This window comes from Pseudocercospora fijiensis, assembly GCF_000340215.1.
Source record: "Pseudocercospora fijiensis CIRAD86 unplaced genomic scaffold MYCFIscaffold_3, whole genome shotgun sequence".
Lineage (NCBI taxonomy): Eukaryota > Fungi > Ascomycota > Dothideomycetes > Mycosphaerellales > Mycosphaerellaceae > Pseudocercospora > Pseudocercospora fijiensis.
Window position 1 is genome coordinate 299,198 of NW_006921534.1, and position 21,036 is coordinate 320,233.

Below are 21,036 nucleotides of genomic sequence, written 5' to 3' on the forward strand. Positions count from 1 at the left end.
TAACAGTCTTTTTTTTTCTCAGTGAGCTTTTCTCAACGAATGGCATGCGCGTGGTCAGTAACGAGGCCAGAGTTGAGTTGAATGGAAAATTGCGCTATGATACAGCCCTGCACAGGGAGTCAGTCGTTGCGTAACTATCTGAAAGGAAGAAGAAAGAAGAGGCTAAAAATGCACTTCAAAAGCTCTGCTGCGAAGAGCGTCGATTGTATCATGATTTGTGCGTATGCCGCTTGCAAAAGGTCGACGAGACACAGGTTTCGCCCTCTCATTCCATTCGTCTATTAACCCTTTCAGCCAGAGTCCTCGTGTCATGGCCAACAACTAGCCATGTTATCTAAATGATGAGAATTTTTCGCCTCCAACGCCTCGCTCGTAAAGCAATGAACATTTCATCATGATGTTAGCATGTCAGCGCCGTCCATACTATGCCACAGGCGCCTGATCTGCTACACCAGCTTCTCCTCTTGCTGTCATCGTCGCGACACCTTCAATCTTCGGCTTTTTGGGGTCTCCAGCGCCGTCCATCTGATTCATGTGCGTATTCGTGACGTCTGTCATTGCGGGCCTTTTGACTGCTGTTGGAGGTCTGTAATTGTTTGCGCCTTGGAATCCAGGTCGTCCTTGTTGTGGCATCCCAATTCTTCGATTCATGTCTGCTTGAGGATTGACATAATTTGACGCGCCTACTCGTGGTAGCCCATGCGGCGGTGGCGCTGCTCCTGTCTGGAAAGAATTGGCAGCATTTGGCAGAGGTGCAGGTGAAATGGCGCTTGTCTGGTTTCCAAGCTGTGTCCTTTTGATCGGCGCTGACACTCGCGGATCGATACCATTTGTTCGCCGTATTGAGGGACTCTCGGCATGTGGATTGAAAGCTGCAGGAGCGCCTGGTCGTGTTCCGTCCGCTGCTCGTCCAGAGACAAATCCTACAGGCGCGCCGGGTGGTGGTTGAGCTGGTGCTTGGTCTAAAACATGTGCCTGGCCATTACTCTGTCTCTGCTGAGCCTGTGCTGCAGGCGATCCGACGGTGCTACCGGATGAAGAATTCGATCTGACTCCATCACCATTCGCTTGCCCCTGGACATTCGACACTTGTGGCTGCTGAGGTCTGGGCTGATTCCCTGGTGTTTGTGGAGGGAGCATCCTATTCGGAGGCTGGGCAGCAGCCATTGGTGCGTGGGGTGGGGCTTGTGCGTTCTGCATTGGCGGTTGCTGTGGCATATTCGGAGGTCTCGTTTGTGGCACTGAATTTGTCCGAGTCATAGTCTGTCGCTGTGCGTTCGCCTGTGGTCCGTTGATTGCTCGCTGTGCAGTCATCTGTGCCCCATTCGAGATCACAGGCTCATCTACATGCACCTCGTCAGGATGGTTGAAATCAGTCTCATCAAATTCATTCCCATCAAAGTCATCTTCGAACTCGCCAGATCCAACGGAACGCATCGACTGCGCGCTCGCGCTTCGCGGCATCGCATTGCCTGACCTCTGGGGCGCAGGATCCTGTGTCTGCGGTGGTTCACGCTTGATGGGCGCAAAGTCTGGATGGCGATGCAACTTCTCCTCATCCCACTTTGAAGGCGCCACTTTCACCTTCGTGACCCTACCAAGATAGTCCTTGTCGTATAAGCAGTTGCCCAGGACATTGCCGAAGCTTCGCAAAGCTCGCTTCATGGAATCTGTGGCCGCTTCCTTTTTCGCCTTCTCGAATGCTGCAGCCTTTCCTTTCGTATTCTCGCAATGGCCATATCCTATATCTTCATGGAAGGTGCCATCCTTGAGCGTCACTCGCATGACTGCCGACAGGCCGATATTGATTCGTCCCGTCTGCGGATGCTCCTCCACAAAGTCCACTGTGACATTCCGAATCTCTGAGCTCCAGCCATTGAAGCCAAACACGTCGTTGGCAAGACCTATCACCTTGTCGGCGGCGAGGTAATGCACCTTCCCGCCGCCATTGCCGGGCCGTGTGGATATATATTCTGGACCTAGTTGCTTCTGAAGCCGGCTCTGAAGCGTTGCAATTTCTGCTGCCGTGTATTCCGATACATGCGGCTGTGCTGGGACGAAGGGGTTGACGGTGTGCGCGTTCTCGCGGTGTTGGTCGCCTGGGCTGGGAGGTGTCAGTGCGGGCGCATCACCCCGAGACTTGATTGTGCACTCACGCAGGCATCATGATGGCGATATCAGAAGGCTCTGGACGCGTAGCATGGTGTGATATGGGGATGGCAACAGTGTTGATCGTCGGTGTTGACTGACTTCCCAGTTCAGGCAGCGGACAAGGCGACGGGAAACGCGCCTGGGGGTTGGCGAAACACGCGCGTCACGTGGTCGGAATATTCAGGGCTTACCTAATCCAACACCCAAGCCAGCCCCCGAAATCTGGATCTTTGTTGCCGCGAATGTCGTTCAATAGCCTTAACTTATTCAGCAAGATCTATCGATACATTCTTGATTGACTTGTGTGTTACCATTCTGCTTGTTGGCAGCTCTGGTCGCATGGTCAACTGCAAGAGCGCCAGTCCTCCGACATCCGTCCACACCACTTGAGCGAAGCTACGCCGAAGGAGAACCACACGTTGCTAGTTGCCAGTTGCCAGTTGCCATTTCACCTTTCCACCATTCGCATCATTCCAATTGCATCTGAACAATCCCGCGACCGAACATTCGTACTTGAATATCGAATCACGCGACCGCAACGGCATGAGATAGCCATCCTTGCTGCCACGCAACCCCGACGCCTCCTCCCCAAGTCGCCAACATGGCGCATCCACACACTCGCTCTGCGCCATCGAGAATACGATGGCAGTCTCTATTAGCCATACCGGCCTTGCTAGCCTCAATATGCCTGCCGACCGCATACGCACAGACAGTACCCAAGACGGCCGCCGACTACTATGTCCATGATCTGCCTGGAGCGCCTGCATCTCCTCGACTGGACATGTGGGCCGGCCATGTTGAGATCGCGCCAGCCAATCATGCCAATCTCTTCTTCTGGCTGTTCAAGAACAGGCATATTGCAAACAGGAGTCGCCTAGTACTTTGGCTGAATGGTGGACCAGGCTGCAGTTCTATGGATGGAGCGCTGATGGAGATTGGTCCGTACAGAGTACAAAAGGACGGGAAATTGAGAGTGCAGGAGGGTAGCTGGGATGAATTCGCGAACGTACTATTCGTGGACCAGCCCGTTGGCACTGGCTTCAGTTACAGTGACACCAATGCATACGTGAAGGAGATGAGTGAGATGGCCAGCCACATGGTGACCTTCTTGGAGAAATGGTTTGACATATTTCCCGAGTACGCGCATACAGATGTAAGTCGGAAGCGTCATTACGCAGCGAGCCCACGGGAAATGCTGACATTTCCTCCAGATCTATATTGCAGGCGAGTCCTACGCAGGACAATGGATACCCTACGTCGCAGACGCCATGATCAAGCGCAATAAACAGCACATGAACGACGAATGGCCGCTCAAAGGTCTTCTCATTGGAAACGGCTGGATCTCTGGTCCTGACCAATACCCCTCTTTTGTTCCTTTTGCCTTCGAGAATAACCTCTTCGCCAGCGGATCCGAAGCCGAGAAATCTGTTCTGGAAAAGCAAAAGGCTTGCATTGCGGAACTCGACAGGGGCGCAAAGGATCATGTTGACTCCGGTATCTGTGAAGATATCATGCAGGACATTCTCAAGCACACCCAGAATGACCAAGGCTGCGTGAACATGTACGATGTCCGACTTCGCGACTCCTATCCGAGCTGCGGCATGAACTGGCCTCCGGATCTCGAATACGTCAAACCCTACCTCCGCCGCGACGATGTCCTGAATGCTCTGCACGTCAACAAAGATAAGAACACAGGTTGGGTGGAATGCAACAACCAGGTCTCACAAGCTTTCGTCGCCAAGCATTCTGCGCCATCCGTCACGCTCCTCCCCGACCTCCTGGCCCAAGTGCCCATCGTCCTCTTCTCCGGAGACAAGGATATGATCTGCAACCATGTCGGGACGGAAAATCTCATCAACAGCCTGGAGTGGAACGGGGCAAAAGGCATGGAACTCTCCCCCGGCGTCACCGCTCCACGCCGTGACTGGGAGTTCGAAGGCGAACCAGCCGGTCAATACCAGACTGCCCGCAACCTAACCTATCTCCGCTTCTACAACTCCTCCCACATGGTCCCCTTCGACTATCCCCGGCGAACCCGAGATATGCTCGACCGCTTCATGGGCGTCGACATCGCTTCCATCGGCGGCATCCCAGCCGACTCCCGCATCGACGGCGAAAAGGGTGTCGAGGTCTCCGTCGGCGGCCACCCCAACTCCACCGCCGCCGAAGAAACCGAAAAAGCCCGTCTCCTAGCCGCGAAATGGGAAGCTTACCGCCGCTCCGGCGAAGTGGTCCTCTTCATCGTCATCGTCATCGCAGGAATCTGGGGCGTGGTCGTCTGGCGCGGTCGAAGATCGCGAAAAGGCTATAGGAGTGTTTTCTCTTCAGATCCATACGATGGCAGTAATGGCGGTTTGGGTCTCGACGCTCGCGCGAGTAAAGTTGAAAGAGATGTCGAAGCTGCGAGGGATTTTGACGAGGCGGAATTAGACGATTTGAGTAAAGCTGATCAAAGACATTATCGAGATGTTGATCGCGATCGTTTTGGGATTGGAGATGATTCGGATGATGATGGTGCTGATGGTGCTGGTGGGGGGCCTGCGAGGGCGAATGGACATGCATAGTAAGGAGTCAGGGGATCCGGAGTTGAATGTGTGCAGGTGTAGATGTTTCCTTCTGACATATATGAAAAACTGGACCACTTTCCTTTTGTGAATTCTTCTTCGTCTCCGCTATCTTTTGCAATCTCCTCCAGATGCATGAGACTCGCGTTCGTTGCTTGCATGCTGCAACGCCAGCCATGGTGGTCTTCCGTAAGGCTGCGGGTTGAGCTTTACCGCAAAGCCCGAGCTGGCCACGTTGGAGGATCCACGCAAAAGGAGGTTGGGAATGTCAAAAATCCCTGGGATATTTTCTCACAAGGCCAGCAGAAAGGACGACACTGACTCTCTTTCTGCTGTCTTTCTATGCCATCTCATAGCTAATTGCCACTCGTTACGATGGTATGGATCCGGAAGCCGAGGGAGGATCAGCCTGGCATCATGACAGTCCCACCAGCGCGATCGTGTGTTATCTTGTCCAAATTACAACGAGCTTGTACCCGCGATACCATTCCTGAAATTCATGCTGGGTGATGCTCCGCTTCTTCGGCGAGATGCACCAATCAAAACACCTCACCTGCGTGGAGCGCATTTCCGGCCGGAGAAGATCGGCTTGCGGCCTGTGCTTCCCTTCCCGGCGCTCTCGAACCCTTCCATTTTCCCATCTCGCTGCTGCACTTCTTTTATCTTCCATCATCTGCCGCCGACGCTCTCGTCACTCACACTCCTTCCGGCCATCTTCACGACACTGACGACTATCACGAATAATACATCTACCGAACAAACCTGTTCCGGCCCGGAAAACGCGTCCCTGGTGTTTCGCCTCTCGGCACGGAGAATCCTCACTCCCAGAAATTCTCGGAAACTCGCGCGCGCATACTCATACCGAGCCACGCCTTACTCGGTCTTCCGCCTGAAATAGGCCCAGAATCACCGCAGCACACGTATCAACAAGCACATATACCCCCCCTCCCAAAAAAAATGAAGATCTTCAACACCGAGCACGAATTCGCCTACTCCTGGGACGAAGTCAGCACAGCAAACTGGCGAAAATACTGTCCGTGGAACGACAAATCCGAACACGTAATAGCAGTCGACACCATCTCCCGAACCATCGACCCGTCCACCAAAATCCTGCGAACCGAGCGCCTCATCACCTGCAAACAATCGGCTCCCAAATGGGTCCAAACATTCTTCGGCGGAAGCCAGGACACCTCGCTCGTCTACGAAGTCTCGTACGTCGACGCGCGCGCGAAAAAAGTCACCATGTGCAGTCAGAATTTGACGTGGAGTGATTTGCTCAGCGTGCAGGAGACGGTGGTGTACAGACCGAGTATACGGGATGTGGGGAAAAGCAGTACGATTTTCGAACAGAGGGCGAAAATCATCGCGATGTGTGGGGGGTGGCAGAAGATTAAGAGTGCGATTGAGGATTTCTCGGTTGAGAGGTTTAAGCAGAATGCGGCGAGGGGGAAGGAGGGGTTTGAGAGGGTGTTGGAGATTAGTCGGGAGGTGTTTGCGGAGGAGAGGAGGAAGAAGAAGCAGCAGCCGTTGGCTGTATGAGTGGAATGGTAAAAAAAAAGAGGGTGTGATTCAACTCATGCTCAGTTTCTCCGTGTGCTATTTTTTTGGTTCTGGATCTGCGTTTTTAGCGAGCGGGGATGGCGTTTTGAGGGATTTACAGCGGCATCGGGATATGGGATTGTGTGAAAAGCGGGATTATGAGGGTTGTGTTGTATATGTGTGCCTTTGAGAATACCCGGTGCGAGTTATTATTGATCGTTGCGCTCACGCGTTCGTATATTAGATCTAGATATGAGATGATACTCTGACATTGAATGCCACAATACCTATATCTCCAAAGCACGACTCGGCTGCCGCGAACATCCACCCATTTTGCATGCATAGTTGCATCTTGACAAATGAGACATCGGTACCTGAACAAGACACGAAAAGCAAGGTACAATTTGTCAGACAGATAGATCAAAGCCATAGAAACGTGCAAATAAAACCTTCCAAGTTTCACATCACATCACATATCAGAAAATTGTATGTATATACACTCTACTTACTCTCTTGTAACCAACGATCAAGAACATCCATCCCTCTCTACTTCATTCCAAGTTCAACCCGCTATTCGCAGCTGCCAAGACCATCCCAACCATCCAAACGCAAAAAAAAAAAAAAAAGTCACGTCACAACTTCAGAAAAAAAATTGAAATTGTGCGGCTACCGGGCTACCAAAAAATCAGGTCGTGCCCAGATTCGAACTGGGGTTATCAGAATGATTGATAGAATTTCAAAATCTGAAGTGATAACCGCTACACTACACAACCAGGTGGTAATTGGTGAACTTCGATTCAAAGATGTATATACTGGCTAAGTCTTGGCGGGGTGTTAGGTAAAAATAGTGCTCGGTCTGGGATTGAGGACATGATTTGTGGGGTTTTTATCAGGAGTGAGTTTAGTGTTTCAGATGTGTATATGTATCGGTTTCTAAGAGTTGTTGGTAGATTGGATCTCTCTTCGTGACTACTGTGTTCTTCTGATTGATTATATACTTATTAAATGTTTCGTAGGATCGTAGTATTACTCGAGCTTTCGGAGTCCCAGAGCAGATTTCTTGCTCCTACATGCCGCCATACAGCTGCGCAGGATGCTGGTTCTCGTCACTGATGTATTTGATGACTTTGAAGGGACTCCAAGACTTTAGCACGCGGGATTTAAGAGGTGCTAGTGAGTGATTTCTGGCGCTCTTGATCAAAGGAGAGAGAAGGGTGTCCTTGATCTTCTGATGACCAGTCGCCTCAGCTCCTTCCAGGCAGTCCGACAAAGTCCTCCATCTCGCCAGTTCTTCTCCCAGCAACTCCACTGTCACTCTCCTTCCTCAGCCGTAGAGCCTTGCCGCTCGAGCTCCCGCCATTCTCGTTCATGCCGCCCGCAAACTCATCCTCTCCAGCAATTTTCGAAATCAACGTAGCTTTCGCCTTGGCGTCCTTCAAGCGATCATCGAATTCGCTGACCGCGTCTTCGCTATTCTCCGTGCTCACGCCGTCTGGATTTGTGAGCGTTGCCAGGCGTTCGACGTGCTTTCGAAGGCGCTCATTGCTTCCAAGTTGTGGCATGATAGCTTGACTTTGGGCCATTTTCCTCTCGCTTTTGTTAATAACATCCGGCAGTCGCGCTTCCCAAACTGCTGCTTTCCCGCTCAATTTACCCATCTCTAGGAACTTCTCAAAGCCTTTCTCAAGTCCGAAAACGCGGCCCTCGATTCGCCCACTTTTGGAGCCATCTGCGACGCCGAAATCGTAGCCTTCGCGATAGTATTGGTCTTCCAGATTGAGAACGTCTTCGAAGAGGTCTGCTTGGCCTCTTGAAGTCATGTCGATGTTTGTTGTAGGGAGGAAAGTGGTCGAGCAAGAACTTATGTAAGCGGACTGAGGCGTTTGAGGCAGAGTTGGTATTTTGATTCAAAATTGATGGCTCATTTGACTGGACATTCTCTGGGCACCTGCAATCCTGTTCGAGGGACCTCACAGCAATCCTGGAACATATGACCTCAGACTATGTCTGTTTGCTTATCTTGTTGCCATCAAAGGGCTCCTCAGCGCGGAATCGATCCTCAGTGAAGCGACATTCCATACCTGGCTGTTCCCGTTGTCTTCCCATCTTCCCATACGACGATTCCGATGAGCTACCAACAACACGCAGCAAGGCGACGAGGTGCCGAGATATTACAAGCAGGCTACGCAAAGGCAAGATCTATGAGACATCCGAAAGAGCAATAAGGGTAGCCACCGGCGTGACAAATTTAAGCGGCTGGCTTGGACTGTCCGCACGAATCTGCATTGCCCACATGAGGCTGGAGCTGTATCATCCCCTCAAGAGAACAAGCCTGGCAATGGACCACGACCGCCTGCTATGATTACTCTCCGGCTATGGGACTTGAGCTTGAGCACCACCTTTGAAAACTCTCAGCCAGTTGGCTCGGACCACTGTCCTCCGAAGATGGTGTAAAGCTGCACGTCAAGACAGTACCAAGTGTCCGTCTTTGTGCCAATGCCAATCCAAGACCGAAGACTGACGTGCTGAAATGTGCGCCTGATTCAGATGACACAATGTGCCTTCAAATTACGGCCGCGAGATGATGCTACACATATCAGAACAACTTTCTCACTTTGCGAGCCGGTTCGTGAAAGAATGCTTAGCTTAAAGGTGCCAGCAGCGCAGATCTAGCCCCGTGAACGACGATTTGTACCCCGAAGAATCAATTGAAGGACGAAGTCACACCGTGATAGCTGTAGTCGCCTTGATCAGTCTCTAGAAACTCGAGAACTTCAGGTTGAGTTCCATTCTAATTGCTAACGGACATAGTCATATCAACATCAATATTCGCCACGCAATGGTGGAAAAAAAAACAATGAAACTGCTTCATACTTCGTACCAAAGGTTGTTGGCAGATCAGACAGCTTCGGACCAGCACGAGTCCTCTCGATCTCGGGAGACACGCTCATTAAAGTGCACTCAGCTGTCATGAACGAAAATGGTCCTTCCAAGACCTTATCAAATGAAAAATGCCGTGCAAGTCATTACATATCCCTTCTCAGGGTCACGGGAGGATGATGATGGCTTGGTGGCCTGAACTAAGTACTCTCAATCACAGAAAGTCTAGCATACATATCTGCAGGAAATCTTGATCTTTCTCAATCGAATCCACGGACTCGATTTGCACCCATGAATATGGTCTGGGGTATTCAAACGAGTGCTGTGGTATCGATGCTCATCACTGCATGCCGGATATGTCTTGCTCCGGCCGTGGCGGAGGGTATCGGCCAGCTGAAATGGGTCTACTTTGAACAGCGCCCGCAATGCCTGCTGGACTCGGAAATCTTCGATGAGACCGGTCGTGCCCTTTGGGGCGCAAGCGTGACTGCCACAGGAGCCCTGCTGGCCATCTTGTCCCTCACCATAGGCCCTTTCGCACAGCAGGTCCTCCACACGGATGTCTTGCAGACTGACATGCTCAGAGTGACTGCAAGGGCGGGGGCAGCACATACGTTCAACTCAGGCTCCCAGAAAGCTTATGTCTTTTGGTCCGACGACAACAAAATTGGCACAGCATGCGCAGATACCCTGATCGCGCGAGCAGCATACAGTGACCTTTTCGCATCGGACACAGAAACGAATTTTCTCATGTGCTTCTGGCCATTGTACATGGCCTGTGTCTACAAGTCATGGGGATTTTAGTGACTACAAGGACACTTCGGCCACCAGCGAATCGCACTGTACAGGCAGCGCAGAAGTCGGACAGAATTGCACATACGGCCTAGCAGAGAAGGCAGATTTGGACACCAAGAAGATGGTGTTTACCGCTGTCCTCTTGTAGTGGGATACCTATCTGCGGGACATCATGGAGATCTTATTGTTCCTACGAAACCCGAGGACTCCAGCTGCTCGACTTCTTCTCGCTACGCTTGCCGACTAGCTATCATCACCGGGCAAGCTATGGGATACCTGCGCCCTCGCTCCGGCGATGCTCATTGGAGTGGTGCGCAAAAACCTGCAATGAACTCGTGGTACTGAACGGCAACCTGCATGCAGTTGCCTTCGCGGAGACTCGCCTGACCTTCTGGAACGCCAGCAACACCTCTTGTCAAAGTCTTGCGCATCTTCAAGAACCAGAGTCTACCGACAGCACTATTTCGCAAGGCTTTATCAAGGAAGTTAAAGCTTGTCCTTTGTCGACCGAGGACATCATCGTCGAGATTGTCGTCCTTGGAACGGCATTCTTGGCGAAAACGATCAACTTGTGTCGTGAGAAGAGCAATGTGGTCCGGAAGTCAACAACAACCATCTTTCGAAAATCATCTCCGCACGCAAAGAAGCGGTCAAACGAGAAATTGATTGAGCACATGTATGCACCCCAACAAACAAATCTCATATCTCGTACCTCTAACCCAACCAGCGTCCCACTACACGACCATACATACACCCTTCTAGACCTGAACCTGAAATTTCTCCTCAACCAACCATGACTCCTCCCACATCCACATTCTGGTCGATAAGCAACATGTACACCTACATCCCCGAACCCCCAAACCTCCCCCGTCGCCCCAGAAAACCCAACCCCACAATTCGAAGAGATTCACAGTGCCAGTCTTCTAACCACGCTGCTACATCTTCCTCTTTTGCTCTCTTCTTTTCACGGCGAGATTAGAAGCTAGGAAGTTTTTTTTTTCTTTTTTTCAATATTCGTCGTCCTGCAGCAAGAAGAAGAGGGGGAAGACAAAGGATGGGGAAAATGATGTAGTTAGTTAGTTGGATCAGGTAGACTCAAAACAAAAACAAAAAAAAGTTACACGTCTCTTTCCTTTCCTTTCCTTGACTCCTCCATCTCCATCCAAGACCGATAAGATTCCAAATCCTCAGCGAGAAGAGCGAGGGCTGGGAAAGGGTAGTTTTTCCTTCTCGTCGATGTTGCCGAAGTTGATGCCGCTCGCTGAGGTTCGCGAAAACTTCTGAGATCAGAAGCTTTCTTTTTCCGACGGATTTGAGGGTCGAGTTCTGAGATGGGTGGCGTGGTGGTGGTGCGAGCTTTTTCCCATTGTCGATCTCGGAAACTTTCTTTGACGTTTGGATTGTTGTTGAGGTGCCGTGGAGAGGCTTCGGTTTCGGTTGGAGAGGGGGAGGGGAGGGTTGGAGGGCAGGAGGCTCGGTCTTTGGCTTTGGAGGTTGATGTGGTGTGGTAGGTTGATGATGATGGGATTGTTGTTGGAGGCTGCGGCTGGGTTCGTGCTTTGCCTTTGCCGTGGGAGAGAGATTGGCATCGATCAAGGGCGGCAAGTAATTGGTCGGGTGAGCGGTTGGTACAAGTATCTTGTCTCCCCTCGGGCTGGGTTGCTGTTGAACAGCTACGACTGATCGTCGAAGTGTTTGCGGAAGATTTTCTCGATTCTGAATTGATGCATTTGGAAGGTCGTTTGCTGTCGACCCATCTTGTGGCAATGCTCTTGAGGTCTGTTCTGGTTCTGGTCGAGCAGGCATCGGATTGGGCTTCAGTGTGACGCTTCCTTGACGACGGAAAAGAAAGATGGAGAGAATGTCTGATCGTGCTCAACATGATGGCGAGTAAGGTGAGAGAAAGGAAGAGAAGTGTCAGCTCCAGCAGCAATTTATCCATCCACGCTTCAAACACCATCCAGGTCACCGGATCCAACCCATCTCGTATCCGTGGTGTTCATCAAGCGCAACAACGAATGCGTTTGAAATGCAGTGCAGTGCAGTCAAAGTGGATCCGCGCCCAAAACTTGGCGTTACACAAACCGTCCCGTCCGCCTGGATGACAACACGACAGTTCTGTATCTTTCCAGATAGGGCTGCATACAGAACGCTACGCTACGCCCGGTACAGTCGTGCCGCAAATGCAATTAATGTCGATGACACCGGCCACAAGGCGGCGGGACTCGGTCCAGAGTAGGAAAACTGATGTGTCGGTTCCAGGAGATGTGAGTTGAGATTCAGAACTGGTCGTCGGGTTCTTGCCGTAAATTGTTGTGCCAACGAAGTCGAACATGCTGCAATCGGCCGTGTTCACATGCGGCCGACAGTGCTTGTCGTTTGGATCAAAAACGGCGGTGCGTGCAGGCCATCGCAACAGATTTCGCCCAGCTGTTACATGTACACCACGATGGCATTCTGTTACAGCCCGGTCTTCGAAAGATAGAGCCAGCATTCCAGTGTCGCAGAGCGCCGTCCGTAAATACACGGTCAACCGAAATTCTCTGCATCCCCTTGACGGGTATCTAACCCCATCCTTTGCCTACAACCTCTACAAGCTTGACCTCGTCCAGCTCTTGCAACATCGTCGAAGCGGTCTTGAGTTTTGAAGCCAAGCAACATATTGAGTTGCGGCCTTCGAGAAAAGGAACATGCGTGGTGAGTTTTTCAATGCATTACTTCTACTATACAAATTCTGATACTGATATCGTCGTCGCGACGGTGTTGTGCTCCCTAACCGAGGTGAGACACCAAATGCTTTTCAACGCCATTCCCCATTCTATGAATGCTTGTGCGAGCCCGCCTATCTTCGGCCGCTTCCAACACATGATCTGCAATATGTACCGACCGTATCCATCATTACGCTCAAATGCAGCAATAAAGCAAGATGCAATATCCAATTTCATTGGCGTTTAGAAGTTGCTGGCCGTGTTGACCGAGCCGCCCGGGTTATGGTATGGAGCATTGTGTGGTTGCTGGTATCGCTCGAGTCCAGAACCGCTCGCTATTCTCTCCTTGCGGATGCTGTCGTTTTGCGAGTCCAGGTACTCATCCTGCGGCACGGCTGGCCTCTTCTTCCTGCCCCAGATCCTCCAAGCCACAACGGCGAGGCCACCAACGAGAATAGCGCCTCCGATACCGCCCACCACGCCTCCGATGATCTTCTTGCTCGATGTCGAGAGTGAGCTACCACCAGATGAACTGTCGGCAAGAGAAGGAGAAATGGTGGCTGTGGCATAGCCGGTGGTGCTGGCAACAACTTGGTCGGTAGTCACGAGCGAGCTATACACCGACCCGTCGCTGGTCCAGAATGAAGTGTAGGTCGATCGGTGGGTTTCTGATGCGACAAGGGCAGATGTGATGACTGTGGCAGATGACAGTGTGGACCTGTTGATGGTAGAAGATCCGACCACGACGATATCGCTCGACTTGCCAGAGGTCGTCTTCACGAGGCCAGTAGAGGCTGAGCCAGAAACTGCAGTTCGTGTGGCAATTCTCGACGTGACAGTCGAGCCATCAGAATTCGTCGTCGTGACATCGATGGTCGTCGGCACTGTCGATGTTGGCGTCGTCTCTGCTGAGGTAGTTTGGGCTGATGTTGGCGTTGTCTCTTCTGAGGTTGGCTGAGTCGTCGTTGGAGTGGTCTCGCTTGTCGGCTCCGTTGTCGAGCTGGGTGTGTCCGAGGTCGATGCCATCGTAGTGGTAGTTGTGACACCGGTGCCCACAACCTGTCTCTTGTTCTTGGGAAGGATTCCGTCAGGAATACTGTCTGCACGAATCTGTGCAAAGAACGAGAACATTGTTGCGGCGACGGAAGGCGTTTGTGGCCTCATAGGTCAGGCTAGCCCGGGCCAGTAGACTCCAATCGACGGTGGTGATGGCTGGCGATCGCTATTGGGCGCTCGTGCTAGGAGGTGACTACGCGCGGTCTTTTGTTGAGGCTTGGGTATCGAGCCAGGGCTAGAGCTGATGATATGCTCGATAGACTAGTCCCCAAAGGCGAGGGAAATAGTGCTAGAATGAAGTCCAAGTATACCAACGAAATTTACAAACGAGTGAGAAGTGCGAGCAAAGAAGATGGCAAGCAAGCTGGAGTGCGAAGAAGAGGGTGTGCGAGCGATGGTGACCACGCGGCTTTGACTGGTCAGCGCTGGCGAAAAGCTATCCCAGCAAGGTTCGACGCTTCCGCGTCTCGTGCTATTTTAGCCTTTCGCTACACTCTGCTGGGGTGTATATGTGGGTCCTCTGACGACTTCCGCTCATCGAATACGAGCTTCCATGCTGACTGACATCCCCCTCCCAATACTCTCACATGCATTATTATTCTCGCCAGCCTCATGCTGTGTGATATCAACACGCCCTCCGCCGTCCTGATGCAGATGTGCTCATGTCGGTATATCGCTGTGCTTCTACGCTGTGGCTGCATTGAAACACTGACGGTAGCCACACGTCTCACCAGGCCGAGGCGCTGAGCCACCACGTCTTTGCTTGACCCCAGCTCCAACGGTCGCGCCGGTATCCTAGGAACTCGGCACGCATTTTGGAACTCCAGAGAACATCAAAGCTTCGCCCAGACGACGATTACGTGGACATTTTAAGAGTAGAAATGCTGGGTGATCAGGCTGCTGAATCTTGGGGAGAAGACTTGTCTATGCCACGCGGGAGGATATTATTGTATTTCTCGTGCTGCTTCTAGAATATGCATACACAGACACAGATTTGTGTTCCGCGCAAGCGAGCGGAAAGCCCAGGCGCTTCAAATGTAACCCCTCATCACCGGCCATTCGCAGTTCTGGCATTCTGCCACTCTACTTCTTGTTGTCAGACAGCTAAATTACTGCAATTGCAATGAGCTGTCCGGGTACAAGGAGATTGAAAACCTAGCCCCTTTAGCGGTGCGTTGTGATGTGGAGAAAACGGAAGACATGGATCTTTTCCTTCATAGCGTGCATTGAAAGCTGGGAAAGATACGCCTTGACATCGACTTCTTATTATTGCTGATGGCAGGCTCCACGTTGTCTGATAGTCCCTGCAGTCTTTCTAGCTGACGTCGCCATATGCAGAGCTGTTTCATGTTATTGACGTGGCTCCAGAGCTCTTGAAATGCTCTGCATCTAGCTCTTTGACTACTCAGCAGGAACAGGCGTGCGTTCGGTCCTCATTGTCGTACACAATATGCAGCTCCAGAACTTCATCAGATTTCTAGCTTTTGTACCTGCATCTATACCCATCGTCAGCCACAAGAACATCGTAGGGTATCCCTTCCCTTCAGCAGGCCTCCCAAGTAACTAAACCTAATCTCGATTCTCTTGGTTGCCAACACCCTTGACCAGATCTCCCGGACAAATGCCAGCAAGCTTCGACGAGACAGCTGTCAAGGAACGCGTGGACTTCCGGGAACATTTGTTGGAATTACATGTCACCCGATCCGTGACTGATTTTGCAACAGCTCTCGAATAATCATGTTTAGAATGCGGAAGAATTCGGATGCCCTTGGCAACGTGTAGGTCCCGGAAAGTCTCGGAAGGCGACCAACTCACACCACACCAGCAGAGCACTTGGCAACACGCCATAACCAAGAACATCCTCTGTCATCACCTCCATTGCGACACTGAAAGTTGGAAGCGTCAAAGCCGTTGATGCCCGTTTCTGAACATTTCACGAGTGCCCACGTCTTCATCGCAACCAAGATCTCCGCCGACCACACCACAAAATATCATTCCTCCACAAGCACTTCAACTTGGGCGACGTTACGACTTTGACGTCCAATAGACTTCGTATAGAGAGCTATTCAGCTCGCGTGCCATCTCGAAGCAGCCAGCCGATCAAATCCGCGGCGCTCGCAAAGCAACATGTCTGGACAGGACGACAAGCCACTGATGCGACCCCAAAGATTTCTTTGATGAGAGCTCCAAGCAGCCACCGAAACCCCGATATCAGAAACAATCATCAAGCATCAGCTCTGAACCAGAATAGCGACAGAGCTCCGAAAATGCGATGATGTTTGACCGATGAAAACCGCGAGACTTGGCGATACCCACGAGCGACCTTGTGATGCTACCTTCCTTCCGATACGAAGAAGCAAGTCAGTAAGTAAATAGACGTATAAAAATGTCGAAGAAAGCATCTCTGTTCCCTTTCCCTCTCATCCATCAACCAGATCCTCTCCTTCTCATTCAACCCCAACCCACCAAACCCACAATGCACCACCACCACCACCTCCTCCTCGCCCTCCTCCTCCCACCCCTAACCCTCTCCTCCCCCACCCTCCCCTCGCGATCCACCCCCCTAACCCTCCTCCTCACAACCCTCTCCGGCGGCCCAGTCAACCACACCCTATCCCTAACCCCCAACACCTGGACACCCACTCTAACCTCCCTCTCCATCTCCAAAATCTCCTCCCCAACCCGCTCCCAAAACCTCCTTTCCGACTGCGAATTCCACTTCCAAGCAACCCCGAAATTCGTGAAAGAGGTGGATGGCAGTGTGACGGTAAGTCTGAAAAAAAACTGAAATGAATGCATGAGAGCGTCTTAAGTATTGATATATGTGATTTTAGTTGGGTCCACCACAACCCATCACCGCGATAAAATGTCGTGAACCGACGTGTAAAGGGACGTATGGGGAATGTGGGAATTGGGGAGGAAGTGATTATAGAGGGGAGTGTTGTGAGGGGAATATTTGTGCTGCGACGAGGTGTAGGGCGATTGGGTAGGAAGAGAAGGAAGTAGCAACATGAGAGCAGAGGTGGAGAATGTTTGAGGTGTTGGAAGGGACATGAGAAACCATATAAGAATTAGGAGGAGATTTGAGAGGATGGATGAGCATCATTAGCAACATGAGAATGGAAGGGACTTTTGCGAGTGGCCATCATCAGCAAGCACATAAGAATGAGGAGGGGATGTGAGAGGATGATGGGGAGTTTTGACATGAATTCTCGGTCGGCAACGCTTTTTGCTTTTCTACCTTCATACTCGACTCAAAGAAGCGCTCCTTGGTATCTCTAATATCTGCTCGTTCTACGGCCTATCAGGAGCACTCCCCAAAAAGCATTTTCGCAATACCCATCTGTTCACACAAGCGTATGGTATGGTAATCGGTTTCGTCATTGGTCATTGCCAAGCGCCTCTGTACGCCCATTCGCCCCAAAGTTGGCGATGGCGCTGACACCAAACCCGTATGCGGCCGTCAATGCAAAAAAGGTCGTCCAGTAGATCTCGTGCCTGCGCGCTGCGGCCTCGAGTGGTGACTCTGCATATGCTCATCTTCTTCTCATCCGCTGCCGTATACTCCAAACACATCATCGATTTCTTCTCGCACGTCTCCTCTCCCGCGGCTGAGGTCACTTCTTGCTCAAGTCAAGCTCCTCGTCTTCAGCTCGCTTGGCTTGAGAAACCTCCAACCTTGGCCATACGCTCCCGCTCTCGATCCTTGGCTTCTTGTGCAGCCTTCTCCTGTCTTCTTGAAGAGCTCTGCGTTTTCGCCAGCAAATTCCTTCAGCGAGATCAGGAAGTCGCGAAGGAGGGTCTTGAATTTGGGAAAGTCTCGGTCGAGGCGAAGAGATCGGTAATGAAGGTGGTGATTTGTGCGGGTTGGAGATTCGGGAAGGCGTTTGCAAGCAGGCTGGCAACGAACTGCTGCAGGAAGTCCTTGTTCGAGGTGCCGGCCGCGGCTTGGTCTTCAGTATAAATGGGCTGCGAGATCTTGTTCGCGCCAACAAGCCAGAAGAGACGCGCCAGCAACAAGCACTGATATTTGAAGCCGGCCTTGTGGTCCGAGTCCGTAAGCACAAAGAGCACATCTTGCAGGATGGTTGTGTAGAAGCTCTGGAAGAACGCATCACATGTAGACTGCTCGGTGTGACTCGCCATGTTCTCAATAAGCTCAATGCACATGTTCAAGCCCTCGCCCTCAACCAGACGGTTGTCGTGCTTGGACGCCCACATGCAGCTGTCAATGACAAGCTTGAAGTGCGCCTGATCAAGCTTCATGAGAGCTGGGAAGCATCGCTGGTTAATGGCTCGGAGGAGCTTGAAGAACTCGACGCGATGTTCTGGGTACTCGGAGAAGTCCTTGTTAATCATGTCGAGGGTGCACTCGAAGCAGTTATCGAGGATAGCAGGAACTTGTTCGGTCATCATGCCCTGAGGCGTGAGGTCAGCATCGTCAATCTTACCCTTGATTGCAAGCGCGCGTACAATCATGTACTTGCTGGTTTGGGAGGTCCAACGTACCTGAAGCTTGTTGATCAGGACGGTGATGACTGCCAAGACTTCCGCCTCTCGGGCGTCTGGCACGTTGTTCTTGTAATCTAGAAGGATAGCCTCGAGCAACTGCGGCACGAGAGTCGAGTGGATCATCTCCAAGTCATCAGCCTTCTCGACATATGTTGTGATGAGCTTGAGAATCTCCTTCTTGATTGTGCGCAGGCCTCGGACCTTGGGCATCTTGGTCGCAATGTTGCCATCTCGCTGGACGGCCTCGTCAATCAGCTGTGATGAAGCGCGGTACATCGTCAGCATGTCCATGTATATCCGGCCGATCTGTGGATAGAAGTAGCTGCCAATACTGCTGCATGCCGCCACGTTGGTCTTCATGATGTTTCCGACAACCTTGATCGTGTCGGCGTTCTGGAGGATGCTCGGATCTTGGTGTGCGGATTGGATGATTGAGTCCCATGCAGAGTTCGGCAAGCTCATCAACTCGCCGATCAGTCGCTCTTGGGTGTTCTTGTGGCCTTGCGCGCTGATCATGTAGCCGCATGCCTCGTAGAATGTATGCACCTGTTGGGGAGACAGATCGCACGTAATCTTGCGCATGGTCTTGACAATCTCGTCGATAAATGGCTCGGTCTCGCCAGGCTGCTGGATGACGAAGTGTCGCTTGCACTTGTTTGCAATCTTGATGAAAGTGTCGCAAGCCATATCCTGCACACCCTCGTGGGTTTCGTGCATGAATTCGAAAAGCTTATTGACGACTGTCTTCAAGAATTTCCAGTGGGCCTTCAGGAAACGTGGGTATTGGCCAACGATGTACATGATGTTCGATGCCACCACGGCCTTGTTGTCCTTGCCACGCTTCATCTCGGTCAGACCAAGCAGATCCTTAATGACGGTGACGAGAAAGCGCTTCTCAGTCTCCTCGTTCATGGCACCAGAGATGGAACCGATAGCCCAGCAGAGCGTGTTGCAGTTTGACCAACTCCATTCGCTGCCGTCGACCTGTCGCGCCAACTTCTCGGACATGATCTGTTCGGTGTCGACAACGTCCAGATGTGTGAGGAAGACCAAGCATTCGCGTGTGGTCTTGTAGAGTTGAATCGTGTCAGACTCCTTGACAAATTCTCGCACAATCTCGCCCTCGTCGTTCTCGACGATAAGCACTTCCTCGGGTCGGACCATCTTTTCAATCATGACCTGTCGGAGGTTGGAGAGAATGTCGGTGTACTTGTGTTTCCGCAGTGGGTAGTTAGCCAGGATCTGCGGGTTCATGGCGCCACCTCCATTCTGCATGCCGCTCATGTTGATGAGCGGGTTCATCTCTGTGATTGGGATTTGCTGCATCTCGTCGTACAGCTCGCAGACCAGCTTCGTCCAGTACTCCAGGCAAATCTTGAAGATCTCTCGGTCGTCGATTTGACTTATCCGGATTAGGTAAAAGTGGCCGTGAATAAGGTAGTCGCGATTCGGTAGATTCTCGATGATGCTGAGATGATTGCTGAAAAAGTTGCAAAGGAAAAGTGCGAGATTCTGCACGAACTCCTGATCTCTGCTGTTTGAAGAGGCATATGTCGACTTCAGGTCCATCTGCAGTGGAATGATGTTGGAGATGGTCGTGAGCGTCTCCGTAAACATCTGAACGAGCTTCTCGTTCCAGTTGTGCTCGGTTTGCAAGCTGCCGATTTCTGTGAGGCACTTGAGTGTGATATTTCTGAATTCGGGCACTTCAAGGAAACGGCTGCGCAGGAGTTCGATCAGCGACATGCCGGTAGATTGTGTCTCGAAAATGAAGCCGAGTGGGATCCAGTTCAGGAAGCGGAGAAGGGTCTCCAGCGTGGCTTTGATGAGGCTCGTCTGGTCTGCTGTGCGCAGAATCTCGGAGCAGAGATTGTAGATGCTGGTAAACTCGTCGCACATGCTCTGCTTGAGCTGACGAGTCTTGGTGCTGGTCATTTGCTCCTCAGAAAAGTCGAAGACCTCCTCTGAGAGCAGGCGCAGGATGGCCATGTTGTTCTCGCAGATAGGCAAGCTGCTCCGGCACGAGGTGACGATTTCGTTGATGAAGGTGGGCCAGTTGTGCGGCCACTCCTGCTTGAGAATACTGACGAGGACCAGGTTCAGCTTGTTGAGGAGTGCGCGCTCCTTCTTCAGCAGCTCCTCGGTACTGCTCTGCTGGATGATGATGTTGACCACGAAGTTTCGGATGCCCATGCACTGGTCTCGTGGCAGAACCTTCCACCGCGTCATGATCACATTGTCCAGCACCTGCAGCCCGAGGTACTTGGTCTGTGGGTATTGCGCCTTCTCGAGAATCTGGTCAACCATGAGCCATGCATCTGGGTTCTCTTTGAACTGGTTGAGCGAGGCCTGTGCTGCTTTTTGCTGATCGCCTCGACCCTCATAGAAGGCGCGCACAGTGGCGTCGAGCTCGTCGATGCTCATAGACATGTTGGCGGGATTGTGTTTCGATTCAGCTGTCCGGACGGACGTTGTCTGCGGGCGACGGCGACGATGGCTGGTGAGCTTGACGCGCGCGCGCAGACCGCTGTATCGTCGTCTACGCCTCTCTCATACAGCGGTCGATGCCGAGGCGGAGCGTGTATGGGCGTATGGGCGAGTGGAGGATGATTTTGTAAGCAGCAGGAGAGGTGGTGGTGTCGGGTGAGAAGGCAACGGCTTTGCGAGTCTACACGTTAGATGTGGCGTTGGCTAGAAAAGCCGTGTAGCTAGCGTCTGGGTGGAGTATGATGAAACACGCAGTCGCGATTACGAAGCGCGAGGTGAATGTCCAGGCTGCGGCGGTATGCCCGGTGTTGAGATGGGTATCGCAAGAGATGCAGCTGTGTTTC

The 21,036-nt window shown here is 51.9% G+C and overlaps 13 protein-coding genes and 1 non-coding gene across 14 annotated transcripts; 8 read left to right on the top strand and 6 right to left on the bottom strand.

Annotated features, from left to right (window-relative positions):
- Positions 1-109: 109 nt before the first annotated feature.
- MYCFIDRAFT_214493 (uncharacterized protein) lies at positions 110-2,167 on the bottom strand (the record flags this gene model as incomplete). Its single annotated transcript, XM_007926215.1, has 2 exons — positions 110-2,104; positions 2,157-2,167. 2 exons carry the CDS (start codon positions 2,165-2,167, stop codon positions 424-426), a joined length of 1,692 nt encoding a protein of 563 aa, XP_007924406.1. The 3' UTR covers positions 110-423.
- A 274-nt stretch (positions 2,168-2,441) lies between these two features.
- MYCFIDRAFT_162667 (uncharacterized protein) lies at positions 2,442-4,774 on the top strand. The gene is made up of 2 exons (XM_007926216.1): positions 2,442-3,304; positions 3,363-4,774. Exons 1-2 carry the CDS (start codon positions 2,753-2,755, stop codon positions 4,713-4,715), a joined length of 1,905 nt encoding a protein of 634 aa, XP_007924407.1. The 5' UTR covers positions 2,442-2,752; the 3' UTR covers positions 4,716-4,774.
- A 658-nt stretch (positions 4,775-5,432) lies between these two features.
- Positions 5,433-6,534, top strand: MYCFIDRAFT_210697 (uncharacterized protein). Its single transcript, XM_007926217.1, has one exon. It carries the CDS (start codon positions 5,673-5,675, stop codon positions 6,252-6,254), a length of 582 nt encoding a protein of 193 aa, XP_007924408.1. The 5' UTR covers positions 5,433-5,672; the 3' UTR covers positions 6,255-6,534.
- A 407-nt stretch (positions 6,535-6,941) lies between these two features.
- MYCFIDRAFT_t38 lies at positions 6,942-7,027 on the bottom strand. The gene has a single exon. It is a non-coding gene; the product is annotated as a tRNA-Gln (tRNA).
- A 561-nt stretch (positions 7,028-7,588) lies between these two features.
- On the bottom strand, positions 7,589-8,074 carry MYCFIDRAFT_122472 (uncharacterized protein; the record flags this gene model as incomplete). The annotated part of the gene is made up of 1 exon (XM_007926218.1): positions 7,589-8,074. A coding segment is annotated over one exon (486 nt), but the record flags the coding sequence as incomplete, so codon positions are not given.
- A 306-nt stretch (positions 8,075-8,380) lies between these two features.
- On the top strand, positions 8,381-9,388 carry MYCFIDRAFT_172838 (uncharacterized protein; the record flags this gene model as incomplete). Its single annotated transcript, XM_007926219.1, has 10 exons — positions 8,381-8,414; positions 8,461-8,688; positions 8,711-8,732; positions 8,764-8,776; positions 8,802-8,883; positions 8,922-8,931; positions 8,969-9,032; positions 9,066-9,270; positions 9,299-9,324; positions 9,359-9,388. 10 exons carry the CDS (start codon positions 8,381-8,383, stop codon positions 9,386-9,388), a joined length of 714 nt encoding a protein of 237 aa, XP_007924410.1.
- Positions 9,389-9,425: 37 nt separating this feature from the next.
- Positions 9,426-9,938, top strand: MYCFIDRAFT_84074 (uncharacterized protein; the record flags this gene model as incomplete). Its single annotated transcript, XM_007926220.1, has 1 exon — positions 9,426-9,938. The coding sequence occupies one exon, from the start codon at positions 9,426-9,428 to the stop codon at positions 9,936-9,938; it is 513 nt and encodes a 170-aa protein (XP_007924411.1).
- A 1,702-nt stretch (positions 9,939-11,640) lies between these two features.
- MYCFIDRAFT_210698 (uncharacterized protein) lies at positions 11,641-12,372 on the bottom strand (the record flags this gene model as incomplete). Its single annotated transcript, XM_007926221.1, has 1 exon — positions 11,641-12,372. A coding segment is annotated over exon 1 (249 nt), but the record flags the coding sequence as incomplete, so codon positions are not given.
- Positions 12,373-12,621: 249 nt separating this feature from the next.
- MYCFIDRAFT_210699 (uncharacterized protein) lies at positions 12,622-14,015 on the bottom strand. Its single transcript, XM_007926222.1, has one exon. It carries the CDS (start codon positions 13,799-13,801, stop codon positions 12,881-12,883), a length of 921 nt encoding a protein of 306 aa, XP_007924413.1. The 5' UTR covers positions 13,802-14,015; the 3' UTR covers positions 12,622-12,880.
- Positions 14,016-14,341: 326 nt separating this feature from the next.
- MYCFIDRAFT_172841 (uncharacterized protein) lies at positions 14,342-14,913 on the top strand (the record flags this gene model as incomplete). The annotated part of the gene is made up of 8 exons (XM_007926223.1): positions 14,342-14,371; positions 14,412-14,474; positions 14,521-14,553; positions 14,590-14,651; positions 14,686-14,730; positions 14,759-14,788; positions 14,822-14,829; positions 14,882-14,913. 8 exons carry the CDS (start codon positions 14,342-14,344, stop codon positions 14,911-14,913), a joined length of 303 nt encoding a protein of 100 aa, XP_007924414.1.
- Positions 14,914-14,968: 55 nt separating this feature from the next.
- MYCFIDRAFT_172842 (uncharacterized protein) lies at positions 14,969-15,944 on the top strand (the record flags this gene model as incomplete). Its single annotated transcript, XM_007926224.1, has 9 exons — positions 14,969-15,002; positions 15,032-15,051; positions 15,087-15,252; positions 15,302-15,386; positions 15,418-15,432; positions 15,476-15,603; positions 15,634-15,731; positions 15,783-15,822; positions 15,862-15,944. The coding sequence occupies 9 exons, from the start codon at positions 14,969-14,971 to the stop codon at positions 15,942-15,944; spliced, it is 669 nt and encodes a 222-aa protein (XP_007924415.1).
- Positions 15,945-15,979: 35 nt separating this feature from the next.
- On the top strand, positions 15,980-16,558 carry MYCFIDRAFT_172843 (uncharacterized protein; the record flags this gene model as incomplete). The annotated part of the gene is made up of 3 exons (XM_007926225.1): positions 15,980-16,019; positions 16,093-16,454; positions 16,496-16,558. The coding sequence occupies 3 exons, from the start codon at positions 15,980-15,982 to the stop codon at positions 16,556-16,558; spliced, it is 465 nt and encodes a 154-aa protein (XP_007924416.1).
- Positions 16,559-16,588: 30 nt separating this feature from the next.
- MYCFIDRAFT_207056 (uncharacterized protein) lies at positions 16,589-18,084 on the top strand (the record flags this gene model as incomplete). Its single annotated transcript, XM_007926226.1, has 7 exons — positions 16,589-16,636; positions 16,671-16,724; positions 16,803-16,831; positions 16,858-16,965; positions 17,002-17,145; positions 17,180-17,325; positions 17,361-18,084. 7 exons carry the CDS (start codon positions 16,589-16,591, stop codon positions 17,432-17,434), a joined length of 603 nt encoding a protein of 200 aa, XP_007924417.1. The 3' UTR covers positions 17,435-18,084.
- Positions 16,905-20,635, bottom strand: MYCFIDRAFT_214497 (uncharacterized protein; the record flags this gene model as incomplete). The annotated part of the gene is made up of 1 exon (XM_007926227.1): positions 16,905-20,635. One exon carries the CDS (start codon positions 20,633-20,635, stop codon positions 17,474-17,476), a length of 3,162 nt encoding a protein of 1,053 aa, XP_007924418.1. The 3' UTR covers positions 16,905-17,473.
- Positions 20,636-21,036: the final 401 nt, after the last annotated feature.